The 26,745-nt window shown below is 42.4% G+C and overlaps 1 protein-coding gene across 1 annotated transcript in view; it reads left to right on the forward strand.

Moving 5' to 3' along the window:
- Positions 1–2,596: 2,596 nt before the first annotated feature.
- dlk1 (delta like non-canonical Notch ligand 1) overlaps positions 2,597–26,745 on the forward strand; it is a 103,723-nt gene continuing 79,574 nt past the window's right edge. The window contains exon 1 of the mRNA XM_072490690.1: positions 2,597–2,620. Within this exon, the coding sequence (XP_072346791.1) occupies positions 2,615–2,620 (6 nt within the window). The 5' untranslated portion in view covers positions 2,597–2,614. The remainder of the gene's footprint in view (positions 2,621–26,745) is intronic.

Genomic DNA, 26,745 nt, shown 5'->3' on the forward strand with positions numbered 1-26,745 from the left:
CTTGATTTACCAGTGGCGCCAAAGTCAATGGATCATTGGCTGGCTTGCTGCATTTTCCAGCCCCGGAATGCCACAGTGGGGGCCAGAAAATCCCGACCAATGTTTATAATAAATCTGTAATATTCCTAATGACTGCAAATAATAAATGCAAAATACGTAACATTGAAGGCTGGTTTGAAATGTTACTAACAGCGAACTCCAGCTTCATCATTGTCCTTCTCTCCATCACAAGTTCAAAAGGTGGGGCTGATCGTCGATGATTACACAGTGATCAGCTCCATTCACAATTCATCAAATAATGAAGCAATCCATACGCACATGTAGCGAGGTGTATGCAACATTCAGGCTAGGGCTGAAGTGTGGCAAACAATATTCACCTCACACAAAGTGTTGGGCCATGACTATCCCCAACAAGAAACAGGATAAACACTACTCCTTTTACATTTAAGAGATCAAAGCGGTGAAGGGCAAGTTTAGGACAGATATTCTGAGGTAGTTTTTTTACACAGAACTTGATCAACAGCTGCAATATTGCCACAAAGGTTGTTGGATATGGCAACACTGGATCCATTTAATACACCTCAACTGGAGAAGTAGTTATTATTCTGGAAGGATAGGAGGGACTAGACTGAAGAATCTTCTTCATTCAACCTATGTGTGATTTTATCATTCATTACTGGAACTAACATTCCCATTGATGTCACTACCACTCAAATACCACCTTAACCTCTTTTATCAGAAGTAAAGATACTAAAATTATTTTATATTCTCATATTGGAACTGCAGAAATATTCCCAGATTTAATTTCGCTGTACATGCTAGTGGTTACAAATTGAAAACAGTCTGTACATGTTTTATATGACAACATTAGTAAAACCAGAAAGTTAATCTCGGAACAAACATGTCAGTGTTTGCTTCCTCCTGGCATTATCCTAATGTTAGGCCCAGAACATCCCGTTCTCTAATGGTCGCACCGTGAAAGATGCAGTGGGGAACCATTTGGAAGTCCCCATGCACTGACTGCAGGGAATTGCCTGGGAGGGTGCAACTTCCAATCAGCTAAACCCTGCATCTGGAACCCCCAATTTAAAATTGGAGACTTCGGATGGTTGCAACTTAGTTAGCAGAATAGTTACACAGGAAAAGTTAGAAGGAATAAAACCAGTTCTACCTCCTTAGTAACTATATTACAGAGCGAGCCCCCCCTCACCCCCCAACACCCATTGGATCCCCTGATTGTCCCTCAAACCCTGAATGCAGCCCCACTCCAGAGTAAGCTCCTGAGCCTCCGACCAGCCCCCTCATCTGCCAGTACCCTCCCAACCCAACCCTCCCCTGACCCTCTCCAACCACCCAACTAACTCCCCGACCTTACACCGACTACCTCACTGCGCCTCAACCCCCTGGCCATCCAACTACCTCCCTAAACCCCCAAATTCCCCTGCCACTCCTCCCTGATCACTTGACTACCCACTGACTCTTTGACTACATCCCACCATTGACTATTCCCCCACCCCTCACTACCCCAGCAACCCCACAACCCTCACCACAGACAACCCCTCACACACCCCTCCCAACTACCCACCCAAGCCCCAACCCACCCTATCTCCTGACCCATCCTATTCCCTCACCCCACTTATCTTACATACTTACTTTCTCACCCAGCTTATCAAAGTGGTTGAGACATTTAAACTTACTGGAACCCGGCAGTTAGTATTGTAAAATGGGAGCATGACTTGACTTATTCCAACGTTCCTACACTCCAAGGGAAGGACACAAGGATGTTGCACATTTCTCAGGGGGCCTAGGTCGGAAGTCCAGGTGAAAAATGTGGAGCTCCAGGATAAGTAAATAGGACAGTGACTGACACTCCTCGGAAGATTCAGCCCATCGACTGTAATTCATCTCCTGTGGTAGGGTTGTATAATGTGACACATCGGGTCTGTTAGTGTCTGCCATGGCTCATTTGGTAGCACCCACACCTCTGTCTCTTAAGTTGTGGGCCTTGCTGAAAAAGAGGCAAGTTGCCAAAGTATTTTGGTCAGGCACTCAATCAGGACAGCTGCAAGAATGTCAAATTTCAAACAGTCGAAACAATTTATACAGAGGAGATGAGCTTGCTGATTGGTTGGTCGACATATTGCCATGGAGACGCAACAGAGAACTATAGGCTTCACAAGCTTCCAGATAATTCAAAAAGACATGAATGTATACATAATCTTATTTAATAATATAATATTTAATAATAGTGTCTGTATGAATGTATTAACCAATTAAAACTAATCAGTCAAGCTCGTAATATGGCTCATTTATGCTTGCTGGAAGTGACATACATTGAGGAGTTTGCAGAGCCTATAGTTCCCCATTGTTTTTTCCATGGTAACACCTCAGCCAATCAGATTCCACTTGCCAACAAATCAGCACCCTTTGCTCCCATAGTATAAATTGTTTTGATAATGTGAAATTTGGGTGATGGGTGCAAGATGAAAAGCTTCAGCAATGTGTCTCTCTTTCAGCAATATTCAAATTCCGCACCATACCATGGCTTCCTGGAGCAGGACCTGAGCACAAAACTCAAAGCTGGCATTTGTTGTGTTTAGTTGCTTCCTTGATCATGAAGGTATACATAGAATATGAAGATATAATTGCTGCAAGTATTTATTCTTGATGGTAACCATGCATTTCTATGTACAAATGATTCCGTCTCTGCTACTGTAAAACCATGGAGGCAGATGCCTGTCCTCTTGTCCGTCATTCTGCCAAGTGCCCACCTCCCATCTGTCCCCCTATATGTCTGTGTTGGTGTCTGGTTCCACCTGCTGGCGGGAGGTCAGAACTGTCCCTACATGTATTAGTTAGTGGCTATGTACAGTGGTGCTATTATATACAAATGTATGCATTAGTACAACTATATACAATTATACATAGATATGCCTGTACGTATATCAGCACAGCACTGTCCTAAATATTACCTCTTGGATGAAATGCCCTGTCTGATGAGGTGGGTGTAAAAGATCCTATGATGCTGTTTTTCACTTGAGCATATTATTTAGTTATTATAATATTGCTGTTTGTGGGAATTCGCTCCGCCAAAATTTATTTATTGACTATCCCTAATTGCTCTTGAGCCACCTTCTTAAAACACTTTAGTCCATGTGGTGTAGGTGCACCCACAGTGCTGTTAGAAAGGGAGTTCCGTGCCATTGACCCAGCGACAGTGAAAGAACAATGATATTGAGGTATGTAAGATGATAAAAGGTATTGAGTGGATAGAGTGGATGCTTCTCTTATGGGGCAATCAGTGGTTAGTACTGTTGCCTCACAGCACCAGGGACCCGGGTTCAATTACAACCTCAGGTAAACGTCTGTGTGGAGTTTGTACGTTCTCCCCGTGTCTGCGTGGGTTTGCTCCGGGTGCTCTGGTTTCCTCCCACAGTCTAAGGTGGATTGACCATGTTGAATTACCCCTTAGGGCAGGAATAGGACCGGGAATTGGGTATAGATAGTGTGGTCGTTCAAAGGGTCTGTGCAGACCTGATGGGCCGAATGGCCTCCTTCTGTACTGCAGGGATTTTATGATTCTATGAACCTATGAGAACGAGAGGTCATAATTTTAGGATAAGGGTTGGCAGATTTAAAACAGATGAAGAGAAATTACTTCTCTCAAAGGGTCGTGAATTTGTGGAATTCACGATCCCAGAGTGCGGTGAATGCCGGGACATTGAGTAAATTTAAGGAGGAGATAAACAGATTTTTAATTAGCAGTGGTTGAAGGGTTATGGAGAACGGGCAGGAAATGGAGTTGAGGCCGAGATGAGATCAGCCATTATCGTATTTAATGGCGGGGCAGGCTCAAGGGGCTGAATTGCCTAATCCTGCTCCTCGTTCTTATGTTCTTTATAGATCCAAGTCAGGATGGTATGTAGCTTGGAGGGGAACCTGCAAGTGGTAGCGTTCACATTAATTGGGTTTCCTTGTCCTTTGAGGTAGCAGAGGTTACAGGTTCAGAAGGTGTTGTTGAAGGAGCCATAGGGAGTTGCTGCAACTGACCTTGTAGATGTTACACACACCTCCACCATTGTTAGAGGGAGTGAATGTTTAAGGTTGTGGATGGGGTGCCAAACAAGCAGTTTGCTTTGTTATGGATGGTGCTGAGATTCCTGAGTGTTGTTGGAACCGCACTAATCCAAACAAATGGAGAGTATTCCTGTGATGAATGGGTAATGTGCCTTTACGATCATGCATGTAATGTCCCTTTAAGACCGGGTTTGGAACCCCGGGGGACTCTGCCTCCGGCTCCACCTCCCAGGGGCCGGATATAAGGTGACGTCCTGTGGGCGGCGCTCAGTGAGCACTCATCTCTCCGGCTGGCGAAGTTCTCTGTTTATTAAAGCCTTCGTTTTATGAGTACACTCTCTCGTGTCATAATTGAGGGTATATCAATTCCCTCACACTCCTGACTTTTGCCATGTAGATTCAGGACAGGCGTTGGGGAGTCAGGAGGCGTGTTACCTGCTACATAATTCCCAGTTTTTGACCTGCTCGTGTGGTCACAGTATTTAATTTGCTACTCCAGTTCAGTTTCTGGTCAATGGTAACCTCCAGGATATTGATAGTGGGGGATTCAGTGATGATAATATCATTGAATGTCAAGGGGAGATGGTGAGAGATTCTCTCTTAGAAGTACTTCACAGAACTAAATCTGCCATCAAGCACTTTGGCATGTTGTGCTATATAAAGGCAAGTCTTTTTTGTTTTCTCTCCATTTCACTCTAGTCAGAAGCTCCAGAATAGCTTATTCAAGTGATAGTTCTTCATATCCAAACCTTGACAGGAGTAGCAAATCTGTTCCACCAAGGGAAAGCAGAAACATTTTTGCTCATCCCAACCTCCATGCTTATGTAGTTTCCAGGACTCTGTGGAATATGACCGGGCATATACTGACTTCTGTTTCTACTTCATAGCGTTGGGATGTAGAGATCAGTTTTAGTGTCCCTCACACTGAAAAATGTAAATCTGATGTGTATGTGCAAGCTCCCCAAATGTCCTGAATTTTGGCACCAATTTAAACTCAATCTCAATTGGGTGGCACAGTTGTTAGCACTGCTGCCTCACAGCGTCAGGGAGCTGGGTTCAATTCCGGCCTTGGGTCATTGTCTGTGTGGGGTTTGCACTTTCTCCCCAGTATCTGTGTGGGTTTGCTCCGGGTGCTCCAGTTTCCTCCCACAGTCCAAAGATGTGCAGGTTAAGTGGCTTGGTCATGTTAAATTGCCCCTTAGTGTCCGGGGATGTGTAAGTTAGGTTAAGAGGTTAGTGGGATAGGGCAGGGAAGTGGACTTGGGTGGAGTGCTCTTTCAGAGCGTCGGTGCAGACTCGATGGGCCGAATGGCCTCCTTCTACACTGTAGGGATTCTATGATTCTATTCCTATTTTAGTCGCAGAATGAAGATTTGTTCCAATTGCTCTTTTACAAGCAAACAAGTGGCATAGTAACTCAGAGATAAGATTATTTACCTTGTATAATGTAAGCAGTTCGAAATGTTTTATCTCCAAGATGCTCTGCTTCTTCATGACCTTTGAAATGATAAAATAGGTGTACAGTTTCATGTTTTGAATCCAAAGCCTCATTACTTGTTGCAATCTGCATTGAAACCATCAACACTGATGAGAATGTTGAAAAAAGTGCATGAAGAAACATGGATTATATTATCTTAGCTGTCTGAACGCATCATGCTTGTTGAATTCTTTAGTGCAGAGTTACAGTATGTAACAGGATATATAGTGTGGTGGATAATTTAAATGTTGGTAAATGAGAAAGATATCCGTGCATTTTTAAAAATTACATTACAAAGAACAAAGAACAAAGAAAATTCCAGCACAGGAACAGGCCCTTCGGCCCTCCCAGCCTGTGCCGATCCAGATCCTTTATCTAAACCTGTCACCTATTTTCCAAGGATCTCTGTTCCCCGCCCGTTCATATATCTGTCTAGATGCATCTTAAATTATGCTATTGTGCCCGCCTCTACCACCTCCGCTGGCAAAGCGTTCCAGGCACCCACCACCCTCTGCGTAAAAAACTTTCCATGCACATCTCCCTTAAACTTTCCCCCTCTCACCTTGAAATCGTGACCCCTTGTAATTGACACCCCCACTCTTGGAAAAAGCTTGTTGCTATCCACCCTGTCCATACCTCTCATAATTTTGTAGACCTCAATCAGGTCCCCCCTCAACCTCCGTCTTTCCAACGAAAACAATCCTAATCTACTCAGCCTTTCTTCATAGCTAGCACCCTCCATACCAGGCAACATCCTGGTGAACCTCCTCTGCACCCTCTCTAAAGCATCCACATCCTTCTGGTAATGTGGCGACCAGAACTGCACGCAGTGTTCCAAATGTGGCCTAACCAAAGTCCTATACAACTGTAATATGTCCTGCCGACTCTTGTACTCAATACCCCATCCGATGAAGGCAAGCATGCTGTATGCCTTCTTGACCACTCTATCGACCTGCATTGCCACCTTCAGGGTACAATGGACCTGAACTCCCAGATCTCTCTGTACATTAATTTTCCCCATGACTCTTCCATTGACCGTATAGTCCGCTCTTGAATTAGATCTTCCAAAATGCATCACCTCGCATGTGCCTGGATTGAACTCCATCTGCCATTTCTCTGCCCAACTCTCCAATCTATTTATATTTTGCTGTATTCTCTGACAGTCCTCCTCGCTATCTGCAACTCCACCAATCTTAGTACCATCTGCAAACTTGCAAACTTCTGTTGCCTTCTTTAACATTTTCAGTTTTATTTCCTCAGCAGTGTTTTTGCACCACGGGCTAATCACTGCAGCAAAATATAGAAGGAAACTTAAATGGAGAATGATGCAGGAGTACAGCTGGATTTCAGGTACAATAAATCATCCATTGCTGTCACAGGAATTCACTACCGATAACTTGACCTTGAAGTTCTCTGTTTCCATCCATCACTGCCATTGCACCAGTTCATTTCTTCACACTCTTTTTACAAAACCACAAAAAACATATCAAGTGTTTTTATATTTCCCATAGCAGGAACAGAATGCCGTTAGCCAGCTATAATGTGGAGAGATGGTTCAGGGTGCTTCATCAAACCCAAAGGTTCCATCACCATGATATTATCTGTTTTCGCTGCCCATTCTGCTAAATGTCCCCAGCATGTTCTGTTTTGGTTTCAAATCTCTAGCGTCTGCTATTTTCTGCCTTTTGTTTATCCGGCAATTATGTTTTCTGTCACCTCTTAAAATAATAATCTTTCTCCAATATATTTCAAGATTTAATTTTGCTTAATATCCCTCCTAGTGAAATTATCTCATATCATTCTTCATTTAGAACTGATTTCATCAAAATATGTTTGCAGGGTGATTGGAAAATATCAGTTTGGCTCAGTTAGTGGTACTTGTACCTCTGAGTCAGGAGGTTGTCAGTTCAATCCCCACTCAGCATTGGAGTATGTGGGTGTTCTGACATTTCAGTGAAGTGCTGAGGAGATGCCTGACTATTTGACATGGATGTAACGTCAAATTAGAGCTGGACATAAAATGGGTCTTTGCTCCATTTCCCACCTGTGAGATGGGCCTTGAATGAGTCTCAAACCCTCGAGAGAGAAAGATTTGGCCATCGAGTTACAAAATATTTTTTTTAAACATATAACAACTGCAAAGTATGAAGACAATTATTTTACTTGAAAGGTTTTAGCTACTTGGAACAGCCTTTCATGAATAATGTTATAACAATCCATTTGACCTCATTTTACAGAGATAGTGACCTTTCCCGTGAAATTACCACAGCTATTGCTTTTGTTATAGGCTAAGCACTTGTTATCATGCATTCAGGGAATGGAAGAGACAAAATACTGAATTCTTTAATAATTTGCTTATTTGTATTCTCAAAACCTGTAATGGGAGCAAAATAAGTGGGGGTGTCATTGATCATACATTTAAAGTTAGGAAAAATCCTTTCATAGGCTGTGAGTGCTGTCAGCAAGATGGGCATTTGTTGCCCATTTCTAATTGCCCCTGTGAGAATGGGATGATGGGATATTTGGGCTAATGTGGTTACAAAAGAGAAAGTTTGGCTGCTCCTGTCTGGTAAACTGGAATCATCCTCGAAAGCAAAGATAATCCCCAGCTTCTTTTCTGCATTGCAAATCATCTTCTTAGACCCTCTACTCGTCCCCTGCACCCTCACATTCAACAAGTGCAAGGAGCTCATGGACTTCTGTGGCATTAAGATCGGGACCATCTGTCCCTTCCCTCCCTTCCCCTCAGTCCATCAGGCCAAACGTCTTCTAAATTTCCACCCCGCCTTAACCCTGAACTCACATATTTCTCCAGATTCTCTCCTATCTTCCCTCATTCCCTCCCTTAGTTACACTTATCCGTGATACCCTATGGTTTATTGCAACTCATGAAGTCTGTTAAATATTAGTCAGATTTATCAGTGCTCGTAAGTTTTATCAATGGTTGTAAGATATAGTAAGTCAAGGCCAAGTACAATTGATGTAAGTAAACCAAAGTAAAATAAATTTACTGTAAGTGAAGTAAAGTTAAGACATGGCAGAGCAGCTAGGTCATGTGGAATGTGTGTCCTGTCGTATGTGTGAAGCCATGTATGCTACTGATGGCCTAGATGGTCACATGTGCAGGAAGTTTCACCAGCTGCAGAACTTGAGCTCTAGGTTGCAGAGCTCAGGTGGCAGCTGGAGTCATTGTTGCACATCCCGAGGCTGAGAGCTACATGGGTGGCATGCCCAGAGAGGTGGCCATACTGCAGGCTAGGAGCATGGGGACAGAAAGGGAATGGGTGAATGCCAAGTAGTCCAAGACAACCAGGTAGGTAGTTCAGGAGACCACTGAGGACCCGCTGACTAATTGGGTTTTCCGTATTGAATACTGGTGAGAATGTTGGTTCTTTGGAAGAGTGCAGTCAGGGCCAGGGTTGTGGCGCCACAGGCAGCTAAGCTGTACAGGAGGGGAGGAAGAATAGGGGAAGAACAGTAGCGGTAGGTGATTTGTTAGTTAGAGGTACAGAAGGAGTGTTTCTGTGACTATGGACATGATTCCAGGATGGTATTTTGCCTCCCTGGTACCAGGGTCAAGAATGTTACTCAGCAACTGCAGGACCTTCTGCTGGGAAGGGTGAATAGCCAGAGATTGTGGCCCATGTCGGTACTGATTCCTTTAGCAGGAAGAGTGATGAGATCTTGAAAGCAGATTTCAGGGAGTGAGGAAGGGGATTGAAAAACAGGACCTCTAAAGCAGCAAAATAAGGATTACTTCCACTTGCTAATGAGTATAGATATAGAGAATTGAGAGACTGAATGAAAACGTGGTTGGGGAACTGGTGTAGGCAGGAGGGCATCAGATTTCTGAGGCATTGGAACCAGTTCTGGGGCAGGTGCAATGTGTACAAGACGGATCGGTTACATCTCAGCAGGACCGGGGCTAACATCCTTGCAGAGTGTTTCGCTAATGCGAGGGGAGGGTTTAACTCAATTGGCAGGGAGATTGGGAATCTGAGATGGATCTCAGATTCAAGGGAAGCAAAATAAAAGCGAGTAGAAAAGTGGAAAGCAAAAATAAAACAGTGGTTCACCAAACTAATACCTGGGATGGCGGGATTGTTTTATGAGGTGAAATTGAGGAGACTGGGTCTGTATTCCCTGGAGTTTTAAAGAATGAGGGTGACCTCATTGAACCAAAACTTATGCGGCGTGACAGAGTGGATGTAGATAAAATGTTTCCCTGGCTGGCTAGTCTAAAATCAGGGGACATAATCATAGAAACATAGAAAAAAACAGGTGTAGGAGGAGGCCATTCGGCCCTTCAAGCCCGCTCCGCCATTCATTATGACCGTGGCTGATCATCCAACTCAATAGCCTAATCCCACTTTCCCCCATACCCTTTGACCCCCTTCACCCTAAGTGCTATATCTAACTGCTTCTTGAAACCATACAATGTTTTGGACTCAACTAGTTCCTGTGGTAATGAATTCCACAGGCTCACCACTCTCTGGGTGTAGACGTTTCTCCTCATCCCTATCCTAAATGGTCTACCTGTATCCTCAGACTGTGACCCCTGGTTCTGGACACACCCAACATCAGGAACATCCTTCCTTCATCAACCCTGTCCAGTCCTGTTAGAATTTTATAGGTTTCTATGAGGTCCCCCCTCATTCTTCTGAACTCTAGCGAGAACAATCCTAACTGATTCAATCTCTCCTCGTACATCAGTCCTGCCATCCCGGGATGGTAAATCAGTCTGGTAAACCTTCACTGCACTGCCTCTATGGCTAGAACATTCTTCCTCAGATAAGGAGACCAAAACTGCACACAATATTGCAGGTATAGCCTCACCAAGGCCCTATATAGTTGCAGTATCCCTGTTCCTGTACTCGAATACTCAGGATAAGGAGTAAGCAATTTAAGACTGATAGAGGGAGGAATTTCTTCACTCAGTGGGTGGTGGTGAACCTTTGGAATTCTCAACCCCAGAGGACTGCAGAAGCTCAGTTATTGAGCATATTCAAGAATATTGATCACTTTCTGGAGACTAATGACATAATGGGATATGGAGATAGTGTTGGAAAGTAGTGTTGAGGTAGATGATCAGCCATGATCTAATTGAATGGCAAAGCAGGCTAGATGGGCTGAATGGCTTACTCCTGTTCCATCATTCCTAAGTTCCTATTGTGCTAGGTCACTGCCACAAATCCTGTTCCTGAGCCATCAACTCGATTCAGTCCCTACTAACTGTTTGACACTGAATTACAGTATTTGCAACCTTTGACCCTGAGCTGAGCTTCTGGTCACATTTCCACACCAAGACTGCCTATTAACCATCTCTGTAACATTGCCTGACAATCCCAGTCTCAGTTCCATTTTGTTTGTTGGGATATAGATGTTCGCTGACGAACCAGCGGTATCATTTATCACCCATCGCAATTGCTCTTGAGAAAAGGGTGGCGAACCATTTTCTTAAACCGTTTCTATCCAAGCGGTGTAGCATGCCTACAGTTAGGTCAGGATTTCCAGGTTCTTGTTCCAGTGGCAAAGAAGGAACAACAATATAATTCAGGATACTGTTTGCCTTGGAGTGGCATTTCCAGATAGTGTTCTCATGTGCTTTCTACCCTTGTTCTTCTAGGTGGAAGAGTTCCCGGGTTTAGAAGGTGCTATCAAAAGAATCTTGACAAGTTGCTGTCGTGCATTGTTTAACTGGTACACACTGTGATTATGTTATGCGGTGTGTTGGGAGGAAAGAATATTTAAGGTGGTGAATGGGATGCCGATCAAGTGGGCTCCTTTATTCTGGATGGTGTTAAACTTATTGAATGCGCTGCACTCATCCGGGCAAGAGGGGAGTAGTCCATCATACTCCTGAGTTGTGCCTTGTGGATGATTGAAAGACTTTGAGGATTCAAAATTTACTCACTGCAAATTCCCAACCTCTGTCCTGTTCTTGTAGCCACAGTGTTTATGTGGCTAGTTCACTTCAGTTTCAGGTCAAGGGTTGTTGGTGGTAGGGGATTTCACAATGGTAATGCTGTTGAATGTCAAGGGAGGTGGTTAGATTTCCTCTTGTTGGAAATAATCATTACCTGGCACATGTGCGGTGTGAAAGCTATTTGCCGTTAATCTGCTCAAGTCTGTATATTACCCAAGTCTTGTTGCATGCTGGCATGAACTATTTCGGCATCCAAGGAGTTATGAATGGAACTGAACACTGTAATCATCAGCAAACTTTCTGACATAATACTTAGTAAATTGCCCACTTAAACGTCCACATTTAAAACAAGCAAACGCTTAAATTGGCCAAAACACAATAAACATGAGTCATTTGCTTCAATGTTAATTTCAAAGTTGCCATATATATCTGAAGTGCCTTATTTATTTTGGGCAGGAACAGCTGAGCTTACTCGCCTGTGATATTGTATGAGTGAAATACATGTAAAAACCTGGTGCATGCCTTTTGAAATATATTTAACAAAAATAACTCCAGGCACAACACAATTTGGTTTTTAAACAATTCATTGGGAAAAGCTAAACTGAGCAGCAAAAAAATGAAGGACAAACAAAGAACAGTACAGCACAGGAACAGGCCCTTCGGCTCTCCAAGCCTGTGCCAATCATGTGTCCGATCTAGATTAATCTCTGTATCATTCTATACCCCGTCTGTTCATGTGCCTATCCAGATAAGTCTTAGAGGTCGTTAACGTATCTGCCTCAACCACCTCACTTGGCAGTGCATCCCCAGGCCACCACCACCCTCTGTGTAAAATACTTCCCCTGCACATCTCCACTGAACCTCCCCCCCCCCCCTCACCTTGAACTGGTGCCCCCTTGTAATTGTCATTCTTGCCCGGGGAAACAGCCTCCAACTGTTCACCCTATCTATATTCCTAATAATTTTATAAACTTCTATCAGGTTGCCCCTCAGCCTCTGTCTCTCTAGGGAGAACAATTACAGTTTATTCAATCTCCCCTCACAGCTATACTCTCCGTACCAGGTAAACATTTTCTGTACTTTCTCCAAAGCCTCCATGTCCTTCTGGTAGTGCGGTGACCAGAATTGGACACAGTATTCCAAATGTGGCCTAACCAACATTCTATATAATTGTAACATAATTTTCAAACTTTTATACTCGATACTCCATCCTATGAAGGCAAGCATGCCATGTGCTTTCTTTACCACCATATCCACATGTGCTGCCACTTTTAAGGATCTGTGGACCTGCACGCCCAGATCTCTCTGCGTCTCTATGCTCCTGATGGGTCTGCCATTTATTTTATAGCTTCCACCTGAATTGGATCTACCAAAATGCATCAGCTCACATTTGTCCGGGTTAATTCCATCTGCCATTTCTCTGCCCAATTTTGCAGCCTATCTATATCCTGTTGTGTCCTCTGACAATCTTCAGCACTATCCGCAACTCCTGCAATCTTAGTATCATCTGCAAACTTGTTAATCAGACCTGCTACATTTTTGTCCACGTCATTTATATATATTACAAAGAGGAGAGGTCCCAGTACTGATCCCTGCGGAACACTACTAGTTACAGACCTCCGTTTGGAAAACACCCTTCCACTGCTACCCTCTGTCATCTATGGCCAAGCCAGTTCTGGATCCATCCAGCTAGTTCACCCCTGACCCCATGTGATCTAATCTTTTGCACCAGCCTGCCATGAGGGACCTTATCAAATACTTTACTTAAGTCCATGTAGACAACATCCACAGCCCTTCCCTCGTCAATCATTTTTGTCACCTGCTCAAAAAATTCAATCAAATTAGTGAGACAAGACCTCCCTCGTACAAAACCATGCTGCTTGTCTCTAATAAGAACATTCATCCCAAATATGCATAGATCCTATCTCTGAGAATCTTTTGCAACAATTTCACTATCACTGACGTCAAGCACACTGGCCTATAATTACCCGAATTATCCTTGCAACCCTTCTTAAATAACGGTACAACATTGGCAACATTGGACATCCAGTCCTCTGGGATCTCACTTGTGGTCAATGAGGACACAAAGATTTCTGTCAGAGGTCCAGCGATTTCATCTCTTGTCTCCCTCAGAAATCTGGGATAGATGCCATCTGGCCCTGGGGATTTATCTACCTTAATGCTTTAAAAAAAAAATTTAGAGTTCACAATTATTTTTTCCAATTAAGGTGCAATTTAGCGTGGCCAATCCACCTAACCAGCACATCTTTGGGTTGTGGGGGTGAAACCCACGCAGACATGGGGAGAATGTGCAAACTCCACACGGACAGTGACCCAGGGCCAGTGTTCGAACCCGAGTCCTCAGCGCCGTAGTCCCAGTGCTAACCACTGCATCACATGCCGCCCTACCTTATTGCTTTTTAACGCACCTAATGCTTCCTCCCTCGTAATAATGGCCTGTTCTAAAATGTTTACACATCCCTCTGAGACACCACCAATCAACATGTCCCTCTCCTTTGTGAATACCGAAGCAAAATACTCATTAATGACCTCATCTACTTCCTCTGGTTCAACACATAATTTCCCTCCTTTGTCCTTGAGTGGGCCAACTCTTTTCTTGCTACCCCCTTGTTCCTAATATACGTATAAAATGCCTTGGGATACTCCTTAATCCTGTCTGCGAAGGACATTTTGTGACCCCTTTTTGCCCTCCTCACTCCCTGCTTCAGCCCTTTTCTACTTCCCTTGTAAGGTTCAAGTGCTTTATCTGTTTTTAGTTGCCTGTACCTCACATATGCATCTTTTTTCTTTTTGACAAGATTCTCAATTTCCCTGGTCATCCATGATTCCCAAATCCTGCTTTTCCTATCCTTCCTTTTTACCGGCACATGCCTATCCTCCACGCCCATCAACTGCTCCTTAAAAGTCTCCCACATGCCAAATGTGGATTTACCCTCAAACAGTCTCTCCCAAACAACAGCCTCCAATCCTGCCTAATCTGGTTGTAGTTAGCCTTCCCCCAATTTAGCACCTTAACCCTAGTACTACACTTGTCCTTTTCCATGAGTATACGAAAGCTTATGGAACTGTGGCCACTGTTCGCCCCATGTTCTCCCACTGCAACTTTGATGACCTGGCCGGGCTTGTTCCCTAGTACTAGGTCCAGTACAGCCCCCTCTCTCGCCGGACTATCCACATATTGTTCCAAAAAAAACCTTCTTGGTCACACTTAACAATTTCCTCACCATCCAGACACCTAGCCCTAAGGGATTTCCAGTCAATGTGAGGAAAATTAAAGTCTCCCAATATAACAATCCTATTATTTCTACATCTATCCAGAATCTGCTTACATATCTGTTTTTTAACTTCTCGTGGGCTGTTGGGAGGCCTGTAGTACACCCCCATCATAGTGACTGCCCCCTTCCTGTTTCTGAGCTCCACCCACAGTGCCTCGTTACTTGATTCTTCCATGGTGTCCTCCCCCTGTACAGTTGTAATATGTTCTCTAACCAGTATTGCAACTCCCCCACCTCTTTTACCTTCCTCCCTGTCTCACCTAAAACACCTATATCCTGGAATATTTAGCTGCCAGTCCTGTCCCTTTTTTAACCAAGTCTCTGTACAGCAACCACATCCAAGTTCCTCGCGTGAATCAAGGCTTTAAGTTCATCTGTCTTACCTGTTATACTCCGTGCATTGATGCAGTTACACTCCAGACCTCCTGGCCCACTGAGTTCGACCTCCCCAAGCCTACCCTTCCTCTTAGCCAGCTTGACCCTGGTACCATGCTCATCCCCAGTCTCTACATTTGCTGGTTTACTGACCTGATTCCCATCCCCCTGCTAAATTAGTTTAAACCCACCCGAACCATACCAGCAAAACTCCCAGCCATAATATTGGTGCCCCTCCAGTTCAGGTGTAACCCGTCCTTCTTGTACAGGCCCCACATTCCCTGGAAGACATCGCAGTGATGCAATAAACTGAACCCCTCCCTCCTGCACCAGTTCTTTAGCCACGCGTTCAACTGCACTATATCCCTGGTGCTAGCCTCGCTAGCAGGTGGCATGGGGAATAATCCTGAAATTACTACCCTAGATAGAGGTCCTGATTTCTAATCTTCTACCTAGCTCCCTAAATTGCCTTTGCAGGACATCGCTACTCTTTCTACCTATATCATTCGTGCCAACCTAGTGGGGTAATATCTCAAGGAAAGATTATTGCAGAACTCATGCAATCTGCTGCCAGTTTCCAGAACTTTCTATTCAAACTTCAACAAAGAATGAAAAAATAATTCAATGGGATGCATTTGATATTCACAACAGGCTGAATTCTTTAGTGATGCCTTGGTCCTGCCATTTGAGTAGAAGGTGGGCTGCGCAGCAGGATTACGTGATGGCCGGCCGATTACCTGCTGGTGAGTGGTGGAGACTTCCAGTAGGACACCGATGGTGGCATGTAGTCACATGACTAAGAGTGCTGGAACCTTCCTTGAAGAGTTTCCAGTGTGCTTTTGAGTTCCTGCAGAAGCCAAAAAGCCCGAGAGAGACAGAAGCAGAGGAGACCAGTGCAGAAATGGCAGTGGCAAGATCCCAGGAAACTCCACAGTTTAGTGATGCCTGCCTGGCAGGCCAAGGAACCCTGGATGGAGATTACAGAGGATCTCAGCAACCGTGGAGTCATCCCGAGAACCTGGCTGCTGTGCAGAGTGAATGACCTCATGCGATCTGCCAGGGTTGTGTACCACAATCAATTGGGCTCAGCGGTTCACATAAGGCGAAGTGTGAGTGTGATTCAATGCAAGCACCATTCACAGAGTATAGATGAGAGTTTAGTCCACAAGTAAATAATTTTAAAAATCAGTCTTTTACTTCTCTGTTACGAGTAAATGGTCGAACATTGCAGACATTGTGATTCATGTTTGAGTAGCGCTTCCTTCAGCAGTTGAATAGTCTGTGTCAAGATTCCAGTGTTCTGCAGATTGGCTGAGAAGCTTCCCTGTTTCCTTTTCAGCTGTGGCTTTGCTGACTTGGCTTGTTCCAGCCATCAGAGAGACAGTGAGACTTGTATTTTTTTTTAACCTGCCTCAGAGCAGGGGTGACCATTGCTGTGTTTTCTCTTGTGCCACACACGCTGACACACCCAACACTAGTCCATATTGACCCAAGTCCTGCAGCAGGTTTTTATCCAGTCTTTGTATATTCCTGGAAGGCGTAAATCCACATCGGGACATTGCTCACAGGATGTCATTCCTGCTGAGATGATAATCGGCTCCCATTATCTCCACAGGAAATAGAAGTTGGTTTCTGTATGGCTTTCATGCCGTTGATCTTGTCTGGAGACAGGGTATAACTCCATTGTTTCTCTCTAAGTATCGCCTATCAGCAGTTCAGCCAGTGACAGAATTTACATCCTTAGCCATCTTCGGTTTGTATGACCATTTTTAAACCCACATGTCTTATTTAAAAGATTAGTATATTTTACGTAATTTGGGAATTTTTCCATCATCATGATACAACATATGACATGGAAGATACAGAAGGTGAGGAAGATTATACTGACCGAGCAGAAGGAAACGTATTGGTCAACAGAGGTTTCAGTTCAGTAATGAGTATTCTAGTTGCAGATTTGTTCAGTTGAACAGTTCGAGATGGTGGGTGCACACGCACGATGTGTGAAGTGGACTGGCTAAAATATTATCTAGATTCTTTCAAGTCAGGAAAACTGAAGTAAAGTCAAGGAATCTGGCAGTTCTACTTGTTTCAGGTTTGGCGATGATAAGTAACGAGGCACTGAAATCACAAAAAAGAACAGTAATTCCAGGTAAAGGAGCAGGGTCACTTTATCAGCACTGATGTTATATTGCGTGAAGTGAAACACCTTTACTGTTAAGTAAACCTTTAATGATAAAGACCCAAATGAAATTGGACGTATAGCATGATAAAGTAATTATCATTTGGGACATTATTATAATCCTTTAAGTCCATTCATCTCCAGACAGAATGTTAAAGGGATATTAATGGGAGCTGGATTAGGGATTTAAAGGATAAGAAGCAAATCAATACTGAACTATATTAACAGTTTGTACTTCTCTCTGACCATATGTTGAAGATTCTGTTAAAGGATTCAGCGGTATGTGGATGAGCAATAGATTTGTTGAGGATATTCGTCCATAATGTGGTATTTGTAAAATATGCAGGAGAATTCCGTTGCAATCAGTAGTGAGTCTTCCATTGGAAAGAGACTTCAGTGATACCGTAGCGAAGGATAAAGGAAATAATATTTTTATTCTACATTTCATAGCTGTAGCGACTAGATCTAGTCTGGCAATGGTACTTTTTAGTAAAGCCAAGAAAAAGCAATTATTGATAATATAATGGAAAGAAGGATAGGAACAGGACTGGGAGCACCCGCTGTATTCTTAATGGACAATGATGGATTCAGAAGTATGTATGAAAATTTAATACTATGGCCGTACAGCAGCATAAAGTCATTTTTAGCAATGGGATATGTGATTGAAATTATGCAGTGGTTGACAAAATGCTCTGGAGGGTTGGAGGCTACAGCGCCCAATTAGTTTAAGACAGGAATCTGAAGAAATCTTCAATAATGCTGGATCATCCCCTGGCTTTGAAGTGTCCACCATTGGTTCAATGTTTGAAGAACATTTGAATACCATGCGTGCAGGGAGGAGAGCATTAATTAAGGTGGAGGTGAGGGCAGCATGTGGCGGAGTGGTTAGCACTGGGACTGCGGCGCTGAGGACCCAGGTTTGAATCCCGGTTTGCACATTCTCCCCATGTCTGCGTGAGTTTCACCCTCACAACCCAAAGAAGTGCTGGTTAGGTGGATTGGCCACACTAAATTGCCCCTTAATTGGAAAAGAAAAATAATTGGCTACTCAAATTTATAAAAAGAAGAAAAAAAAAATTAGAGTGGAGGTTTCAGGAAAAAATTCTGGAGAGCTTTGACATATTGAATCAGGCTGTCATAAATGAAATTTTAAGTCCAGGGACATGCCCTATATTAAAAGGGATGGGAAGAAAGAATGGAGAGGCTGCGGAAGAGTTGTAGGCACTGACGGCAAAAAAATAATCCTGCAACATGGTAACCAAACTGTTAGAGTACGTTCCATGTAGCTTACTGGCACTGATTACACATTTACTGAACCTGAACAGAGGTTGGAAGCTGAAGATGCACCATGCACTTCTCACATATACATGCTGGACCTGTACAAACAGCAGATCATGACAGATAACGGGCTAACTGAAAGTAGACCAAGTGATAGTGAAGAACAGGATAGGGCGATTTATCAAAAAGATCAACTACTGAAAATCGGATCTGGGTGGCAAATATTGTTATGACTACAGCAGATGTTATATGCTGAGTAAGCCAGATCACAGAGTCAAACCTGTATTACTGACCATAGCCCCTTTTTGTATTTTGAAAATGAGAAGGAAAAGCTACCGATCCCAGAAGCATAGACTCCAGTAACATCTTTAGGATTTAAAACATTATAAGATTTATTCACAAAGAAAAATCTTAAGCATATAAGATTAAAGCTACACAGTTAAAACAGTCTTACAGAACAACTTCCGAACAACCACCCTTGGTCGGAACGAACACACAAGTACTGCCTTCTTGGTAAAAACTCCATTTTAGATTTAATTTATAATCTATAAAAATCCAGTAATGTTATCCAAGGCAAAATTTGCTGTCACTTAAGGTATACCACATGACTCCTCAAACATTTCCACTTAACTGTGGAAAATCCAAAAATTCAGAAACCAAGGACATTTCTGATTTGAAAACTGGATGACTGTTTCAAATTTCATACCCTCTCCCATCACAGAGTTGGTCTCAGGACATCTCCTCCACACAGCCCCCACAACTCAGCCCAACATCTTTCCGTAAATATATTTTCCCTCTTCACTCAGATTCCGTTGTCCTCAAGCAACTCTTTGAACTCAACTTTTCCAAAATATAAAAATCTTTCATATTTTTCAATTGCTTCCATTTTTGGGTCAATAAAATATAATAAACTTCCCCTTGTAAAAGTACCTTGTCACTTCTTCTCCCCTTTGAAATTTAACAGCTGAAAATTCCTTACCTATTTCCTGATGCAAATTTTTAACCCAGCCTATTTACTTGTAAATCCAATCTCACCATAGCCTCTCATTACAAATGCATGAACCTAACACCTTATCCTTTTATCTCGCAGCTCCAACAAACAAGTTGTCTCTATTGACCATCCCCCAGTTTCATGGACACAAACACGCATCCTTCTTTACAGAATACCACCATATTCCTCAAAATATATATATTTAAAACATTCGTCGTTACATATGCCAGAAGGGGCCAGTGAGTGGAAAGAAGCCACTATAGTAAGAAAGGCCATTCATTAATATCATGGCAGATCTGTCGGTGTTTCTAATTCACTTTCCCACCTGCCCCTGACAACCTTTGATTCCCTTGCCTAACAAGAATCTATCTACTGCCAGCTTAAAAATATTCAACGACCCCGCCTTCTGAGGCAGAGAGTTCCAAAGTCGCACAGCCTGTGAAAGAAAAAAAAAATCTCCACATCCCTGTCCTATAAGGATGACTCCTATTTTTAAAGCAGTTCCCCCTAGTTCTGGACTGATCCAAAAGGTGCAACAGCCTTTCCACATCCCCCTTGTCAAGACCATTGGATATACTTCAATCATGTCACGCCTCATTCCTCTAAACTCCAGTGGAAATAAGCCCAGTCGGTCCAACCTATCCTCGTAAGGCAATCCACTCATTCCAAGTCTTAATCTAGCAAACCTCCTCCAAAGCACTGATATTATTAATACTAATAATAATCCTTTATTGTCACAAGTATGAAGTTACTTGTGACAATAAAAGATTATTATTATTATTATTAATATCAATGCTTTGGAGATGGTTTGCTAGATTATTTGTTAAAAGGAGACCAAATCTACACACATTATTCAAGATGAGGTCTCAACAATGCCCTGTAAAAACGAAGCATAACATCCTTACTTTTTTGTTCAATTCCTCTCATAATACAGGAAAGCATTCCATTAGCCTTCTTGGTTACATGCTATACCTGCGTACTTACGTTTTAAGACTCATGCAAAAGAACACTTAGAACCCTCTGCACCTCAGTCCTTCTCCATTTAAATGTTGCTCTTAAATAATAATTCTTCCTGCCAAAGTGAACAACTTCACGTTTTCCCACTTTATTCTCCATCTGCCAGATTTTTGTCCACTCACTCAGCCTATCTATATTCATTTGCAACCTCCCTGTGTTCTCTTTACAACATTTGTTTCCTATCTATCTTTGTGTCATCTGTAAGTTTAGCCACCGTGTCTTCACTGCACTCATCTAAGTCAATGATCTAAATTGTAAAAGGTTGTGGTCCTTCACTCATTACATACCACCAATCAGAAAAGGGCTGATTTATGCATACTCTCTGTTTTCTGCCGATCTTCTATCCATGCTAATGTGTCCCCCTTTTACACCATGAACTTTCATTTTCCACATTAACCTTTGATGTGGCACCTTATCAACTGTCTTCTGATAATCCATGTACCTGTAGTATGTCTACCGGCTCCCCTTTATCCATAGTGCACATTACTTCTTCAAAAAGCTCCAGTGAATTGGTTAAACAATGATTTCCGTTTCTCAATATCATGCTGATTCTTCCTGATTGCTTTCCTGAATGCCCAGCTCCTTCATGATTGATTCCAGTACTTTCCCCACAGCTGGCATCAAGCTCACTGTCATATAGTTTCTTGTTTTCTGCCTCCCTCCCTTCTTGAATAGAGGGGTCACATTTGCTACTTTCCAGACTGATGAAAATCCATTGACATCAAGTAGCATTTTTGCAAGGGGAACTATTTTCAGAAGTATTCTTAAATACTCCAAAAGGAGCTGGAAATATAGAGGGGAGATTATGGAGGCTAAACAAGTATGCTTACATGTTAAATGATGCATCCACGGTATAGTATTTTTCAGTTAACTCCGTCTTACCAAAAGCTGGTTCTCTTAAGCTAAAAGCAGATCCAGCAATGGATTACGAATATGATGAAGGAAAACTAGCAGGCATTTTCTTAATGCATGTAAATGATTTCTTGTGTGGGGTTGGTGGGTGGGGGTGGGGACAACATTGAGAAATTTGTGCTAAATAAAATTATAAAGAAATTGAAAGTTGGGCTTTCAGAACTTTTCAGTATATAGGGATGGATCTTAGGCAGACTGATTCGGGAATAAACTTAACTGAACAGTCTTACATAAAGAATGTTAATAGGATCAAATCCTCACAAAGAAAAACTCGGCAACCAAGGAAGAAGCAGATCAATTACGAATTTTAATTGGGCAATTGGGCTTTGCACACAAACTAAATTTGATGTGTGCTGTGATGTATTCGAATTAAGCACCATGCTGAAATATTCTACAGTTGGGGAAGTATTAAAATCAAATACGGCATTGAAGAAACTAGAAGAATGTACGCTCAAATCTCCACACCTAGGTGACCCAGAAGGTATGAAATTAGTCGTTTTAGTGACGCCTCACAGGCTAACCTTCCCGATGGTCATTCGAGTACAGCAGGAGTCATTATGTTTTTAGTGGGAGGAAATGATAAACGTTGCCCATTAGCATGGAAATCAAAGTAAATAAAGAAAGTATTTAAAAGCACCTTAGCTGTGGAGGCACATGCGCTGATAGAAGCGACATATCTGGCTATCGATGTATTTCTCAAGTATTTTAAGGGCACCATATAAAAAGCACCAAGAGGAAAATGTGCCTTTCGTGTGCACAAGATAACGATTCGCTCTGGGGCAATCTCCATTTGACAAAGAGTGTTACAGAAAGGAGGTTGAGGATTGACTTCATGTGTATAAAAGAGATGTTGTAAAAGGAGGGGATTAAAGTGGGTCAACACAAGTCATCGGGTGTCTGATTGTTTCACAGAAGAAATGGTTGGAAATCGTCAAAGGGACGCCTTGTGTTACAATGGATTATGAGAACACAGAAATGTTCATGTTATAATCTTATTAATTTTTTCTTTTGTTTTCAAAGCAGAGGAAAATATGGAATGTGTTAAATATTGTCCAATAAGATAACATTGTAGCCATCTGGGATGGCCACTTCCCGATTACAAAATGGACACTTTGCAAAGATTGCTGGGAAAATAGACAATACTGAGAAAACAAGCAGGTTCAGGGTTTGTCTGTATATTGGAGCCACAGCTCCCAGACAAGACCAAAACTGTAGGCCCATTAGCATACTAATGGCCCATCTCCGGGAACAAAAGAGTAACATTTGAGTAACCGATACTATGGCAGACACCCCGGCGCCAGAGGAGACTGAAACAAAGCAGGCCAACGTCCATCTTGGACACGCCCAGCCATCAGGGTACCCACCCCTTTATTGGATGAAATCAATAGGAATGATCAAGAAACGGCCCAATTGATTGGGGCCAAGTTCAAGGCCCGTCCAAAAGAGCACAAAGCCCCTTTGGGTATAAGAAGGAGCTCCCAAGAGAGAATCGTGCTCTTGGACCTGGCTCTCACCGAGGAGAGACCTGTCCACCAGCTGCACCAGAAGCAAGTAAGTCCAAGGTCAACGCACGCTACCAGACAGACAACCTTAGCTGTTCCCCTTTACCAGTTCGACCCCAGCAGACTCAGAACCGAATAACGGCCATTGTTCCTCTGACTGAGGGGGTGCCCGAAGCTAAGTATAGGCTTTAGCAGTAGTGATAGTTTAGTCTGTAGAGTTTTGCGCATGATATATTTAACTGTGTGTGTAAATAAATGAGCATTGACTTTGAACTAACTAACTGGTGTATCGAGTCTTTGATCAGTATTCGGGTTTGAACCTTGTGGCGGTATCGAAAGATACCTGGCGACTCTAGAGCAAGCGTAATTAGAATTAAGGAAGGCGACCATATTGACCGCCATATTCAGAGCACAAAGAGAGCAACAACGTAATATCATTTTGTATTTTTTTTATGAATTGTTTTGTTTGCAGGTCAAGTTAATTTAAAGAAAAAAGGAATCTGTTAGCATCTAATTGGTTCATCTGATGGATGTTAAATATCTAATAATTTAAGGTAATAAGGTTAACAGGTGTTGGGTATAGATTAGTTAATTATACTCAGATGTGTATAAAAAGAAGATTCAACCAGCACAGACAGGAAGGCTGTGTTCAAGCGGTGAAGTAAAAATTTGCAATTAACAGTCTTGACCAAAAGCATTGAGTCTCAATGTCTTCTTCACAACCCAGGCTTGAATGTTTCTCTAACACAGGAGGTACCTCACTCATCTCTATTAATGACAAAATGGTCTCATGTGTCTGTGGACATGCTGCATTGAATCAGGCCATCCTTTAATGATGGTTTTTCACAGCTTCTGTTGTGTGGAATCTTTTACTATTTCTTCCTGTAGCTACTGGCATTTGCATTACACAAAATGTACCAGATCAATTAGAAGAACATCTTCAAGATAAATGTTAATGAAGCCAATGGGTATAACTTCTGTTCTCACTGGGTTAGGCAATCTGCTAAGTGTGTCCGATGTGACCACCAAGTTATCTGGCTTGTGCCTGATCTCAGTCGTAACCGTGAATCTTTATCAAGAGATGTTGCAATCGTGGTGGTGCACTGGTCAGTGGTTTTCACCAAATCATCTCCAGTGACTTGTGGCCAATTTCTACCACAGATCTATTGCCAAATAGATAGATAGGAATGAAAATGCATGACTCCAAATACTAAAGCTAATGTTCCCCGCTATTGTTGGAATTGTCGGTTTTCGTTACGGACAGAGATTTTGAAACAAATGCAGTCGATTTGCCATTTTGCAGTATGCATGCTCCAAGACCGTTCTCTGAGGCATCTATCTCTCGGGTAATTGTCTGCTAGGATTGTAGAGTTACCATGTTGAAACTTCCGATAATGACAGTTTTGGTGCTTTGAAGAGGTATTGGTGGTCTTCGTGCCACAGGGAAGGTGCGTTTCTCAACAATTCCCTTAACAAGGGCGATTTATGAGTGAAATTGAGAATGTATGGAGACAAAAAATTAAAGAGACCCGGATATCTTTGAAGATTGTCCCTATCTTGAGGTGATAGCATGTTTTTAATATCCTCTATTTTACTTGGATTTGGATGTATGTCAGTGATGTATTAATAGAACTGACAACATTGCTGCACATTGATGGCACATTTCATATTGTTGAACACCAATCTTGCATTACACGCTACTTGCATCAATAAGTGCAGATTATGGTCATGTTCTTCCTTTGTTCTTCCCACAACATCAATATCGTTAGTGATACAGATTCATTCTGGCACAGTGCATATAATGTGGTTATTGTGAGCTTGAAACTGATCATGGCTAGCAGTCTAAAAGGGAGTCAGTGAAAACAGTATAGGTCAAATGAGGTATGAACTATAATAGGTTCTTGGGCATTCTATGCAATATGTACTGATCAGTAGCCATGCTTGGCATTAAGCTTTGAGAAGAATTTTGCACCTGCAAATCTCGTATTTTACTCTACTAATGTGGGGTTTTTTTGTAAGGACAACATTTAAAAGTTGTGATTAAATTGGATTGGATTTGTTTATTGACACGTGTACCGGGGTACAGTGAAAAGTATTTTTCTGCAAGCATCTCAACAGATCATTAAGTACATGAGAAGAAAAGGGAATAAAAGAAAATACATAATAGGGCAACACAACATACACAATGTAACTACATGAGCACTGGCATCTGATGAAGCATACAGGGTGTAGTGTTAATGAGGTCAGTCCATAAGAGGGTCATTTAGGAGTCTGGTGACAGTGGGGAAGAAGCTGTTTTTGATGCGTCATGCATCTGTCATGCATCTGAGTATATTTTCAATTATCTGACCTTTGTGGCACATGTAATTGAGCTGCACCAGTCTGTATGCTCTTGTACACTTCTAATGATCCCATCATTTTCCATGATGCCTGATTTGACCTTCAACTTGCCTTGAAAGTGGAGACCTCATTAATGTGATGGATCAATTGATGTACTTGCATTCTCTTGCAAGGGTAACCTTGTGGTTCCCTTAACTGCCAGTGTACATAGAAATATACATAGAAGATAGAAGCAGGAGGAGGCCATTCAGCCCTTTGAGCCTGCTCCGCTATTTATTATGATCATGGCTGAAATCAAATTCAATACCCTGATCCTGCCTTCCCCCCATATCCCTTGATCCCTTTAGCCCCAAGTGCTATATCTAATTCCTTCTTGAAATCACAAAACATTTTGGCCTCAACTGCTTTCTGTGGTAGTAAATTCCACAGATTCACCACACTCATTTTTGTCAATCCTTTTCTCTTTAAATACCTGTAGAAACGTTTACAGTCAGTTTTTATGTTCCCCGCTAGCTTACTTCCAGATTGCATTTTCCTCTTCTTAATCAATCCCTTGATCCACCTTTGCTGAATTTTAAACTGTTTCCAATTCTCGAGTGTATTGCTTTTTCTTGCTAATTTGTCTGCTTCTCCTTTGAATCTAATACTATCTCTAATTTCCCTTGTAAGCCATATTTTGGCCACAGGTCCCTTACTATGCTTGCGCCAAATAGGAATAAACAACTTTTGGAGTTCACCTATTTGTTCCTTAAATGCCTACCATTGCCTATCCACTGCCCTTCCTTTCAGTAATGTTTCCCCAGTCCATCATAGTCAACTTAGGCCTCATACCATCATAGTTACCTTTATCTAGAGTCAGAACTCTGATCTCAGAATCAACTACCTCACTATCCACCTTGATAAAGAATTCTATCATATTATGGTCACTTATCCCAAAGGGTTCTCTCACAACTAGGTTATTTCTCATTGCACAATACCCAGTCCAAGATGGCCTGTTTCCTTGTTGGCTCCTCAACATACTGGTCTAGAAAATCATCCTGTATACACTCTAGAAATTCCTCTCTATTGCACTGTGACTAATTTGACTCATCCAATCTATATGCAGATTAAAATCACCCATAATCACAGATGTTCCTTTATCACATGCATCTCTGATTTCCTGCCGAATGCTATTCCCAACATTACCAATATAGTTTTGTGGTCTAAATACTACCCCTATGAATGTTTCTTGCCGCTTGGTATTTCATTGATGTGGAGACATTCTGGATATTTTAAATAGAAATATAGAAAATAGGAGAAAAAGTATCCCACCCTTCAAGCCTGTTCCACCTTTCATCATGATCATGGCTGATCATCCATCTCCATAATCTGATCC

This window comes from Scyliorhinus torazame, chromosome 2 (assembly GCF_047496885.1).
Source record: "Scyliorhinus torazame isolate Kashiwa2021f chromosome 2, sScyTor2.1, whole genome shotgun sequence".
In the NCBI taxonomy this organism is placed as follows: Eukaryota; Metazoa; Chordata; class Chondrichthyes; order Carcharhiniformes; family Scyliorhinidae; genus Scyliorhinus; species Scyliorhinus torazame.